We start from the raw sequence: 11,866 nt of genomic DNA on the forward strand, positions 1-11,866 counted from the left end.
GTGTGGTACCTAAACAGAGAGCGAACTGTTTAACAAAGTGACAAAAATAATTAGAGAAGGACGTAGTCATAAATTCATTATATTAAGAAAATACATCGTGTATTTTCCTCTTTCTCTCGCATTGGTTTTGTGAAATAAAAAGGCTGAGGTGAAAAAATCTACAAAATATAAAAACTAACAAACTGAGATAAAATGTAAAGTACATTCATATTCATCAAATACATCCTCCATGAAATCTTTTTTTCTATCCTTCTCTTGTCTAGTTTTGTGCACCAAGTTCGATGTACCTAGTAGTATGACTACGTTGAAAATTGCACTGAATAATCATCTTGATATTTGAGGAGTTTACTTTCAAAACAGATTACATCCACTTTTGGAAAAAAAAACTTTTTTTCTTCGTTTTCAGAATTTCTAGTATAAGCCCTACTGACCCATGAATTTCTTTCTTCTCGAAGAAATTTATGTCTACTGTTAAAAAATTTGCAAACATTGGTTTTACCACCTAAACTGTGTATATCCATCCCCTTATTTCTCGCCAGGTCTTTTACAGCAAAGTGGAACCAGGGATCGCACTAAGGATTTCGAATTGTTCGCCAGTAAATTAGCCAAATTTTTAAAGTGTTAGCCAAATTACAAAAGTCTTAGTCAAAGACTAACTTTTACTCATTTTAATGTAGTTTTGTCAGCAGAAATATTTAATCAGAAAGTGAAGTATAACTTAATTTTTGACAATTTTTTGAAGATAAGGGCAGGGGTATATCCAGGAATTTTCGTCCGTTTTTAGGAATTTTGTGAGAAAAAAATGCAAATTAAGTAGTTTTTCCACAAATCATATGTAATTTTTTAAAGGAAAAAATGGCTAAAAACAACTTTAAGTGATATTTATCATTCTTTAATAAATTTGAGAGTAGAAATAAAAGCTTTTAACGAAGTAAAGACTGTATTCCTATCTTACTCCAATGTTTCAGACATCAAACACAATGAAACAAACGCGCCATTCAACAAGGCGGCATCCGCCAACACTTTCTACTCGGTAGCCACGTTGCACACTCGATATCCAATCAGCAAGAGGCGCAAAAAGGCGAGAAGCAAACGTCACCCTTCCTCCGATCCAATGGACGGCAACGCTCCGATCCGATGCTAACGTGCGCGTGCGCACCTCAATTTGCTCGGAGTGGTCCTAGGATAAAACAACTTTCAGTGATTGCTAGTCTGGGAGTTTTGTGAAAGGTTCATTTTTAGGGGTCGGAATTTTGTGAAGGGTCCGTTTTTAGAGGTCCAGATTTTGTAAATGGACCTAACTTGTATCTAGATTGACATCTGAAGGGAGATTTTTTTCCTCTGTGTATATTTTAGAGAATTTTCTGCTGGCCAATAAATTCGCCAAATTCGAATTTTGTTTGCCGATTTTACGATTTTATCGCATTTGGCGAATGCTTAACGTGGTCCATGGGAACTTATCCCTTATTTGCTGGTATCCACTCACTCACTTTCATGACAAAAGGGCACTGAATTTGCCACTTCTAATTCAAAAGTAGTTCATAAATAAAATAGAGGAGCGAGGCACTGGCTCAGCATTTCCAATCAAGCTTGATACCCGTCCGTATTAAGAGATCGCAGCAACTTGCGCTTTGTGCGAGTTTGTTATCAGTCGAGCAAGCGAGACCTCAAATCGTGACTACTAAATTAATATTAAATAATTGATATTGCTGTTAAATTGTGGTTAATTAATGATTAAATTGTGATTAATTGAAAAATTGTGATTGTTGAATATTTTGTTTCAATTTTAAAGTTTATTTCCGAAGAAAATGCGTGTTTTTTTTTTCTCAAAAGTGATGATAACCAACCACTCTTTTACGTCAAAAAGGAATATATCCAAAATAAAATTGGCAATTTAGGTCTGATAAAACTGTGGAAAAATTTCTAAACTTATGCCAATAGTCACTTGGTTTTCTACCAAAACATGGGGGAAAATTCGAAATTCTAACAGTTAGTGTTTGTGCATAAAAGGTTTTTTCGTTTTTCCAAAAAAATATAAAACTGAATATAATCTGTTTTAAAAATGAACTCTTCATTTGTTATTTCTTAGAACAACATGAAAATTTTCCCTTCATACTCAACATTGGCAAAGGTAGTTCTGCTGACAAGCGTTACTTTGCAATATTCTCTTGAAAATAGTCTATGAAATAGCAAGCCTGAAACCATTCCTTTGATGTTCTATTGAATACTTAAACATCATGAATGTTGATTGTTTTAGCAGTTACAGATTTCATTGTTTTCAACAGATTTGACAGTGAATCTTGATGTAATGTCAGGATTTCACTTATGAAAGATTGGATTTTCCTTGGTTATAATTAGAGACGTACCGAGTACTCGGTAATTACTCGGTACTCGGCATACTCGGCCAATTTGCCGAGTACTCGGTACTCGGCCAAATTCTGATCAAATACTCGGCCAATACCGAGTAGTTGCAAAAAATTGAATATTGTCCAAGACAGATACCAAAATTTATATTAAAAAAAAGAGCAAGCATTATATTCTGCAATAATTTACAATTAAAATTTATAAGTCAAATTTAAATTTTGAGAATAATGAAGTTTGTAATGCTTCAATGGTATAAATCTTTCTTTTACTGTCCCCAAAGTTTATTAAACTTGTTTATTAAAAATTATGCAAAAAAAGGCAAGTATAGAAAATATGGAATTTTTATATTAAAAATGGATATTTGCTACAAACAAAAATTAGTTATAAAAAAATATAAAAATACCTTTGCTTAAAAAATTAAAGGAAATAAAACAATGTTAAAAGCACAGTGTAGGAACACTGCAGATACGTGTTTTGGAAGTTACAAGGAATTCCTTTTTCTATGCACAAAATGGGAGCTCGTGGATTTAAAGGCATTCGACAAAAGTTAGATTTTTTTGTTGAATGTCTTTACCTTCTCTAGCTCACATGTTATGCACTGAAAAAGACATTCCTTGTAAGGGGGGGGGGGGCGGAAACATGTGTCTGCAGTGTTCTTGCACATTTGTTTTATCTGCTTTAAAAAAATATTTATGTTTGGCGGACTAGAACTATAATTGATTGGTACACAGTGAAACCCCTCCTAACGGATACCCCTCTTATGTGGACAATTTTTAATTCCCCAGTTCCAATGCAAATAACATTATTAACCCCCTGTCCTGCGGACACCTCTCTATTGCGGACAAAAAAATTGTCCTGTTAGTGTCCGCATTAGAGGGATTTTACTGTAATTTGTTTTAATTCCAACTTGATTAATCATACCTTTTATTTATTTATTTTTAATTTTAAAAATCATTTTTTGGTAAAATTTTTGACAAACAAAATTGTTTATATAATGCGTAATTAAATTTCACCAGGAATTTAGTTTTAAAAACTATTATATGGACAAGGAGGTCTATACTACTATTCCAATAAGTTCAAAATTCATCACATGTGTGTCGGTGGTTCTTGTTAAAACGTAATTTTTTTTTTTTTTTTCGGCCACTAGAGGGCGCCTGTGATGCAGGGAGTGTTTTTTGCTGCTAATTTGATAAGTGTTTTTTTACTATAATTTTTCATTATTACTGTCTAGTTTTAGGTATTTTTACTTCACTTTATCATGTAATTTAGTTTTATTGTGTTTTGGGGGCTCATTTTTGCTGTTATTGTATTCTTGAAGTGTTTTTGCATTTTTTGGAGCTAAGCCTAACATGTGGTGATCTCCTGGTTTTTGATCTTGTGTGCTTTATTGGGTGTAGCAACTCTGTTTATTTACTGCTGTTTTTAGTATTTATTCTGTGTTTTTTTGCATTTTTATCTTACTGTTTTGCCTTTTGGAACATATTCACTGAGTAGAAATGGGTGTTATATGCATTATGAAAGAGGTAAAGAGTGGGAAGGGGGACAGGTGGATCTCTTGTGATTTATGTCATATGTTCTGCCTGTATAAGGGGGAAAATGAGTCTGTTTTTGAAGAGGATTATATTTGCACTAAATGTGCTGAACTCTCAGACTTAAGACTTAAGATGCTAGTTTTGGAAGCCCAGTTAGCATTAGGGTGTAAGCCAGTTGTAGAGGGTATAAATGTTCCAGAGATTCAGGGGGAAGTTTCAAATGAGGAGTTAGATTGGGAAACTAAGGGTGTAATTTTGGGGGACTCTATGGTAAGGGAGGTAGGTAACACAGTTGGGAGAGTAAAGCGTAAGGTGGCTAGGTGTTGTTTACCAGGGGCTCGGGTAAAAGACATTAATATGGTTGCTGAAAAGAAGGGAGTATTGAATAAGGAGGACATGGTTACTTTGTGGGTGGGAACAAATGATGTAGGCCACAGTAAAAATGAGGAGTTTTCTAGGGAATGGGAATCCCTGTTGGATAAAGCAACCAGCTTTTCGACGAATGTCCAAGTGGTTGGTTTGCTTCCCAGGTATGGAGTGCATAGGAGCTGGCTAAATCAACGTGCGAGGTGTATGAACTTGCTACTGAAGTCAATTTGCGAAAAGCGCAGTATCAGGTTCATTGATGTATGGAGTCACTGTAAACGGGATTGGATTGCTAGGGATGGCCTGCATCTGAGCTCTACAGGGGTCAAAATGGTTAGTGGATTAATTTTAAGGGCTTCGGAGTCAAAAAACTAAGTTGGAATGGGGGGCATGGTTCAAGCACCAGGTATCGAGAGAATGAAATGTTTTTGGGTATTGCTAGAAATGGAAATAAAGTGACAAACAAGAGTAGTAATGTTAACAATTGTAATTTAGGAAATTTCAGGGTGTTAAATGAAAGCAACTTAGGCATGCTTAAAGTTTTCTATACCAATGCTCGCAGTATTAGGAACAAGATGGATGAATTGAAAAGCATAGTTATGGATGAGAAGTTGGATGTTATCGGAATTACAGAGACATGGGCTACCGAATCTGATGCAGAGTTATTACATATTGCTGGGTATAATTTATTCAGACAGGATAGAGTAGGTAAAAGAGGTGGTGGGGTTTTATTTTATGTTAGAGACAATTTTATTTGCAATGAATTGGTCATAAATGATAAGCCTACTGATATTGATATGGTTTGGCTGGAGTTGATGAGCAGTAAGGGCATAAAGCTACGCTTTGGAAACATTTATAGGCCACCTAATTCAAACCAGGGACAAGATGAACAGATGTACCGTATTATTAGTGACATGTCTAGTAAGGGATCCGTTATCATAATGGGGGATTTCAATTTTCCGGGTATTGATTGGAATAATTTTTATCCTGGTAATGGCAAAGAAGAGGAATTTTTAAAAGTAATTGGTGACTGTTTCTTAGATCAAGTTGTAACTCAGGGAACTCGAGAGGAGGCCATTTTGGATCTAGTTTTTTGTGACATAGGTAGTTTTGTTCAGGGGTTGAGTGTAGGGGAGCATATTGGAGATAGTGATCATAACAGCATTAGGTTCCGGGTTAAATTTGAAGTGTGCAAAGATGATAATTTTAGGTTTGTGCCCAATTTCAGAAATACCAATTTTGTTGCACTTAGGCAGAGCTTGAAAGAGGTTTTTTCGTCAGGGTTGGAAAATAATGACGTAGATCAGCAGTGGACGGAATTTAAGGATAAACTTGCTAAAACCGTTGGGGACTATGTTCCATTTAGGAGAAAAGGTGTTAGTACCAAAATTTGGCCCATGTGGTTCTCCAGGGAGACTAAAGTAGCTCTTAATTATAAGCAAGCCACTTTTCGTAAGTTTAAAGAAACTGGTCAGAGTGCGGAGAGGCTCCAGTATGGTAAGGCAAGGCGAAATTTTAAGTATTTGGTACGGATTCAGAAAAGGGAATTGGAGCAAAGGCTGGCAGATGACATTGATGGGAACCCTAAGAGGTTTTTTGCTTACGCTAATTCTGGGAAAGCTCGAAACAGTCAAATTGGGCCTTTGGTTGATGAGCATGGAAATTTAATCCAAAACGATAGGGATATTGCAAATGTTCTAAATAACTTTTTTTTCCAGTGTGTTTAACGATAACTGTATCTCAACAGTTGACACTAACAAGACACAAGCTATTATACAGCTTGAGGATTTTGTATTTTCCAGGGAGGAGGTTTTATTTCATTTGAAAAAGATTAAAGCAACTAAAGCTCCGGGACCAGATAATATTTATCCAAAAATTTTAGCTGAATGTGCAGAGGAATTAGTGGATGTTATTTTGAATATTTTCAATGCTTCTTATAACTCGGGGACGGTGCCAGAGGACTGGAAGCTGGCTAACATAACGCCACTCTTCAAGAAGGGGTCTAAAGGTATTGCTGGGAATTATAGACCTGTAAGTTTGACTTCGGTGATTTGTAAGATTTTCGAAACTTTGATCAAAATTAAGATCATGATGTTCTTAGAGACTAATAGTCTGTTGACTAGTTTGCAGTATGGTTTCAGGAAAGGTAAATCCTGTACTACTAATTTATTGCATTTCTACGACAAGGTTACCTCAGCTTTAGATAACAAAAAATGTGTGGATGTTGTTTATATTGATTTTCAAAAAGCTTTTGACAAGGTACCGCATGTTGCTCTTCTCAGCAAGTTAGCTGACATTGGAATAGGAGGAAAAACTTTACTTTGGGTTAGAAATTGGCTTACTGGTAGGAAGCAAAGAGTAGTTGTGAGAGGAAATCATTCTAATTGGAGTGATGTTTTAAGTGGGGTTCCTCAGGGATCAGTTTTAGGGTCTCTTTTGTTTATTATATTTATGAATGACATCAATGAAAATATTTCTGGAAGAATGAATTGTTTTGCTGACGATGTAAAAGTTATGGGGATTGTCGAAAATGAAGAACAAGTAAAACAGCTGCAAGAGGATTTAGATCATATTACTAAGTGGGCAGATAAATGGGGTATGGCAGTTAATGTAGGGAAATGTCAAGTGCTACACTTAGGTCATGGAAATAAGCGTATGAGATATCGTTTACAGGGTTCAGTCATAAATCAGGCAGAAAATGTTATGGATCTGGGTGTCTTTATAAATCAGGACTTCAAGTTTAGTCAACAGTGCAGTATTGCTAGTAACAAAGCCAACAAAATGCTTGGGTTCATCAATAGGTCTATTTCAAACAAATCTAAGAAAGTTCTTCTGCCTTTATATAGGAGTTTAGTAAGACCTCATTTGGAGTATGCTGTTCAGTTTTGGTCGCCTTATCTGAAGAAAGATATTTTTGTATTGGAAAGGGTTCAAAGAAGGGTAACTAAATTAGTAAGGGGACTCTCAGATTTAGATTATGATACCAGACTTAATAGGCTTAACATGTATAGCCTGGAGCAAAGGAGAGTCAGAGGGGACATGATTCAGTTATTTAAATTTATCAAAATGAAAGATGTAAATGGATTAAATTTTTGCGGGGAAAGCAGGACGAGGGGTCATTGTTTTAAGCTATTTAAATCTCAGGCTAACTTGGAAATCAGGAAAAACTACTACTTTAGCAGGGTTGTGGGCACTTGGAATAACTTACCGGAAGAGGCGGTAATGAGCAAGGGAGTGGATAGCTTTAAGAGGGCCATTGATCTTCATTGGGGACTAATTAATTGACTAGGACCAGCCTAGCTGGGCCCAGTGCCTGTTGCTGGTCGTCACATTTGTATTTGTATTTGTATTTGTAATTGGTACTTGGTAACTCCGCCGAGTCGTGAAAGGCCGAGTACTCAGTAACTCGGTACTCGGCCAAGCAGGGTTGGCCGAATCGGACCCAATTGGGTTGGACCCAATGGGTTTTTTTGAAAAAACCCATTTAAAAAAACCCATTATTTAGCCCACTTTTGGGTTTTTTTAATTTTTCTGAGAATTTTTTTTTAAAAAAGATAATTTAAATACTTTCACAATTTAAACTTCTTTCTTATTTGTTCTTCACCGCAGACAATGTAGATAAAAAATGAATTTTGAACTTTAATAGTATTTCTTAACTCTTAACGGCATTAAAAAAAATACTTCAAAGATTTTAAATAAATGTATTTAACTTTTTTCTTTAACTGGTCTATAAATAAGTATAATTATCTCGACCAAGTCCTGTCACGTCTGATTTTCTCAATATGTGTATAGAGGAAACTAATCTAGTTAAAAGGCTTTCATGTGAATTATTTTCGGAAACCCAACACATCACAAATCTCGAATAAACACAAGGTATATTTTTTAGAAATAAACAGATTTTTCAAACAGTCGACAGAACAGGTACAGTATTTTCATTATCTTACGAAAAAGTTGAATATTTCTAACTCTGCACACAGAAATAGAAAAACAGGCAGCATAAAATTCAAAGAAATGTCTCGATTAAGCTGGAATTCAGTAAAAAGGGATTTAAACTACTTGAGGTTCTACAGTAGTTTTGCATAACAAAATAAATACAATAAAGTAAAATGCAAAAAAAAAAGTAGTAATTAAAAATGAACAATAGATTTTATCACTCGAGAAGTAACTTTGCCTTAACTGTTGGTAATAATGAAAATTAAAAAAACCGAAACTTCACCATACTTAGGTTTTTCGTCTTTCATACTTTTCTTCAGAAAATGCTGAATTTTAACTAGTTTTCCAGCTTTTTTTCCCCGAAGACAATTTTTGCACTTTGTCCATATACTTACGCTACAATATGCTACAAGTATCCCACATTTTCCCTAAAAAAAGACCAAAAAAAAACCCCACATTTCTTTTTAAAAAACCCAACTTTAGTTGGGTTTTTTTTGGGTTTTATTTAAAAAAACCCAAAAAACCCTGGGTCCATGGGCTTTTTTAAAAAAACCCGGGTTTTTGCCAACCCTGCGGCCAAGTAGTGAAAGGCCGAGTACTTGGTACTCGGCTACTCGGCCAAAGTGCTACTCGGTACGTCTCTAGTTATAATCTGTCATATCTGTTTAACATTCGCTTCACTACCCCAAATTCCCGGTCGCAAAGGACAAACAAATATCTTCTCAGAGGAAAGTTATAAGCAATCTTGTTAAATTTCTTCAGCGTCATTTCTAGAAAAAGTCCCCTCCCCCCAACAAACTGATGAACCTACCATTACCGAAATTATGCTAGATCAAAGGAGTTACTTGTTTTTATTTCATTATGCCAAAAAACCTAGTTCTTCTATGATCTTGCCATTGCTTCTTACTATTTCTTCCTTCGGGTTTAGTGACAGAACGCGTATAAATCCGAGACTTATGCCCTTTCTGCACTAAACGAAAAATGTGATCCCTAAATGAAGTGCTTTCTTGTACAAGGATTTACTTCCCTGCTACACAAGTCGAGGCTCTACATACAAACATGGAAAAACCACAGCTAACTTATGCTCTCTCTGCAATAATCGATTCAAGTATGGATGCCATAAAATTTGAAATCAGTGGGGTGTTATTTCCTAATTATTTTAAATACGCATTTATTCAGAATTCGAATTTAACTATTTCCGTGAAAACAACTGAAATTCCACAGCTATTGGAAAGAATGGATAACTAAGTACCTTTTTTTTGGGGGGGGGGAACAGATGCAGGGGATATGTTATTGTTTGTTAGGTTTTAAAAGTTTCGCACATTTACAATGATTATTTGGGTAATATATTTTTAAGTAATCCATAAACTGTTTAAACTGAAGCAACTATCATTAATGGTCTATTTGCCACATTTACTCAACTATAAAAACTGCGTCAAAATTTCTCAAATGAAGCAAAAGAATTTGTAGGTTTTCCTTAGTAAAATTTAGTTTCAATAATGTGCATACAAAAACAAGACGAAGCAAGAGTATTTAAGCACAAATAATAAGTAAAGCTTAGGAAGGAGATTTTCACATAAATGTGAACATACTTTTACAAGCAATCAACATAAATACCGGAATAATTTAATGAAACATCTAACTAGAAGATGACATCTGATGCAGAATTTCTGTAAAAAAGAGAAAGAAATGCTGCTGTTATTTACAAGAGAAACAATTATCTGCTAACCTTTAATTTATTAAAAATACCTTGAGCATTGACAGATTCAGCATTCAATTCAACGTCACTCACATATCGTTTCAAAATAGCAGAAAGTTTTCCAATACCGTGTGCGCTTCGATTTAACGACACAAGTTTTAAATTCATCAAAGTTACAGTTAGTTAAGCCTGTACACATGGCAAAATAGTAAAAGAAAAAACAAGGCAAACATCAATGAGCTCTATTCTCATGACGTCATTAACGGTGTACAAGCTGAGGAGGAATGCTAACGGATGAAGAAGTTCCAATCATTGAGAAGCGAATCTCTGTTTTCAAATAGGGACTCTGATTTAAAAGGTCGAGATTAGAACCTATCGATAGGTTCTAATCCCTGGTATGCTCTGGTTTCACTTCTAAACTCGTGCCAATCCCGGGTTTTTATTAAAAGCAGCCATCAACCTGCGTAATGTTTTGGCCCCCTAAGAGCAAAACGCAGCCACCCAAATATTGCAAGGAGCCCCCCAAAAAAGAAGTTTAAATACCCCTCAAAAAAAAAAACCTTAAAAAATTTAACGCCGCAGTCTGCACCTCCCCCCCCCCCCCTCCCCGCTAGGTGGTCACCCCTGCCATTTGACTTCTTTTTGTTTACAAAAGACGTTCTGAGACTCTTAGAAATAATTTTAAAGAAAGTTGAATTATCCATTTGGCACGAAATTCTTTCAAACAAAGCTTTTATTTCCCAAGTTTAATGCCGTGTTTTTCCTACAGAAAATTTCTTTCAGCATTTTCTTCTCATTTATCCCTTTTAGAGCGTTATAAGTCTTTATCAAACCTACTTGTTTTCAGGATATATGTAGTAGCAGTTTATAGTTATTAAAAGCTAAGTTTTCGTGTCTTATCTTTAAGACCCCTTTTACACGATTCCCGCTTTCGGACATCGGACGGCAGACATGTGACGTCACAAGTCAGAGGAAAATCGTTGCTCATTTACACTAGAGTCCCTATAAGGTTGCGTTCGATGAGCACGACCGAGAGCGACCGGTTAGTTAATCACGTGACAACTAATGATCACGTGCTCCAATCAACCAATCAACTGCTTAGAATGGTAACCAGTGAGGTAACCGGTTGATCATAGAACGCTGCGGTAAGTAACCGGTTACTTACTGGTTAACCGGTGAGGTTCGTCGAACGCACCCTATGAAAACGTAGTTTTCAGAGTTGCGACAACGCGGTATCATTTTCCTATTGGTCGAAGACCGCCGGAGGCAGTGTTTCTTCTTCTCCCGTAGGATTAACATGGAGCGTATGACAGTGCTGTGGAAAAACCCAGAATCTGGAAAATTAAAGGTGAGTCCAAGATTTTAATGCTCATATTACTGTTCTACAATGTTCAAATTATAAGTGTGTAGCTTTACTTGAGTGAGTCCATTCCTATTTCTTTAACTATCGCGTAATTATATCAAGAACATGTGTTCCGGTGTGCTAAAATTCCCTTCTGACACTTTATTTGGGTCTTTTATAGTTAGTTTTACTGTTAAATCATTTAATCGAATCACAACATTATTCGGAACTCCAGCGCTCGAATACGCTACCTTGCGGTGATTTATAAAACTGCGTCTGCACCTAAAACATTGCCACGTTGCGCATCACGTGTGTCTGTTGACGTAAACGCGGTCAGTTTGTTCTGAGTAACGCATTCAACATGTATAAGAACGCCTTCAACAACAGAAATTAATTCGTCCCTTAGTAGTATTCTCGAGCTTCTCAAAATAATGTTAGTTTTCCTTATTTCTTTCAAAAAAGTATTAAATGGTGGAAGCGTAAACAAGAAAACTCTGGATTAACAAAATTGGATAACGTTATACCAGGTAAAATTTTTGATTGTTTTGTATGAATTTGAAAGAATATGGGGTTTTTTTTAATCTTAAATTAATTAAACTTACCATATTTTACAGCAGCATTTAGTTGGAA

The 11,866-nt window shown here is 35.6% G+C and overlaps 1 protein-coding gene across 5 annotated transcripts in view; it reads right to left on the bottom strand.

Moving 5' to 3' along the window:
• Positions 1 to 10,042, bottom strand: part of LOC129219761 (traB domain-containing protein-like) — a 60,338-nt gene extending 50,296 nt beyond the window's left edge. Inside the window, exons 1-2 of one of the 5 annotated variants that reach the window (XM_054854055.1) lie at positions 9,945 to 10,042; positions 9,788 to 9,865 (exon numbers count right to left, since the gene is read on the bottom strand). In XM_054854055.1, coding sequence (XP_054710030.1) covers positions 9,788 to 9,806 — 19 coding nt within the window. In that variant the 5' untranslated portion in view covers positions 9,807 to 9,865; positions 9,945 to 10,042. Of the gene's footprint in view, positions 1 to 9,787; positions 9,866 to 9,924 lie in introns of all 5 variants that reach the window. The other 4 variants (XM_054854058.1, XM_054854056.1, XM_054854057.1 and 1 more) reach the window with 4 other exon arrangements.
• Positions 10,043 to 11,866: the final 1,824 nt, after the last annotated feature.

Source organism: Uloborus diversus, chromosome 4 (genome assembly GCF_026930045.1).
Source record: "Uloborus diversus isolate 005 chromosome 4, Udiv.v.3.1, whole genome shotgun sequence".
Classification (NCBI taxonomy): domain Eukaryota; kingdom Metazoa; phylum Arthropoda; class Arachnida; order Araneae; family Uloboridae; genus Uloborus; species Uloborus diversus.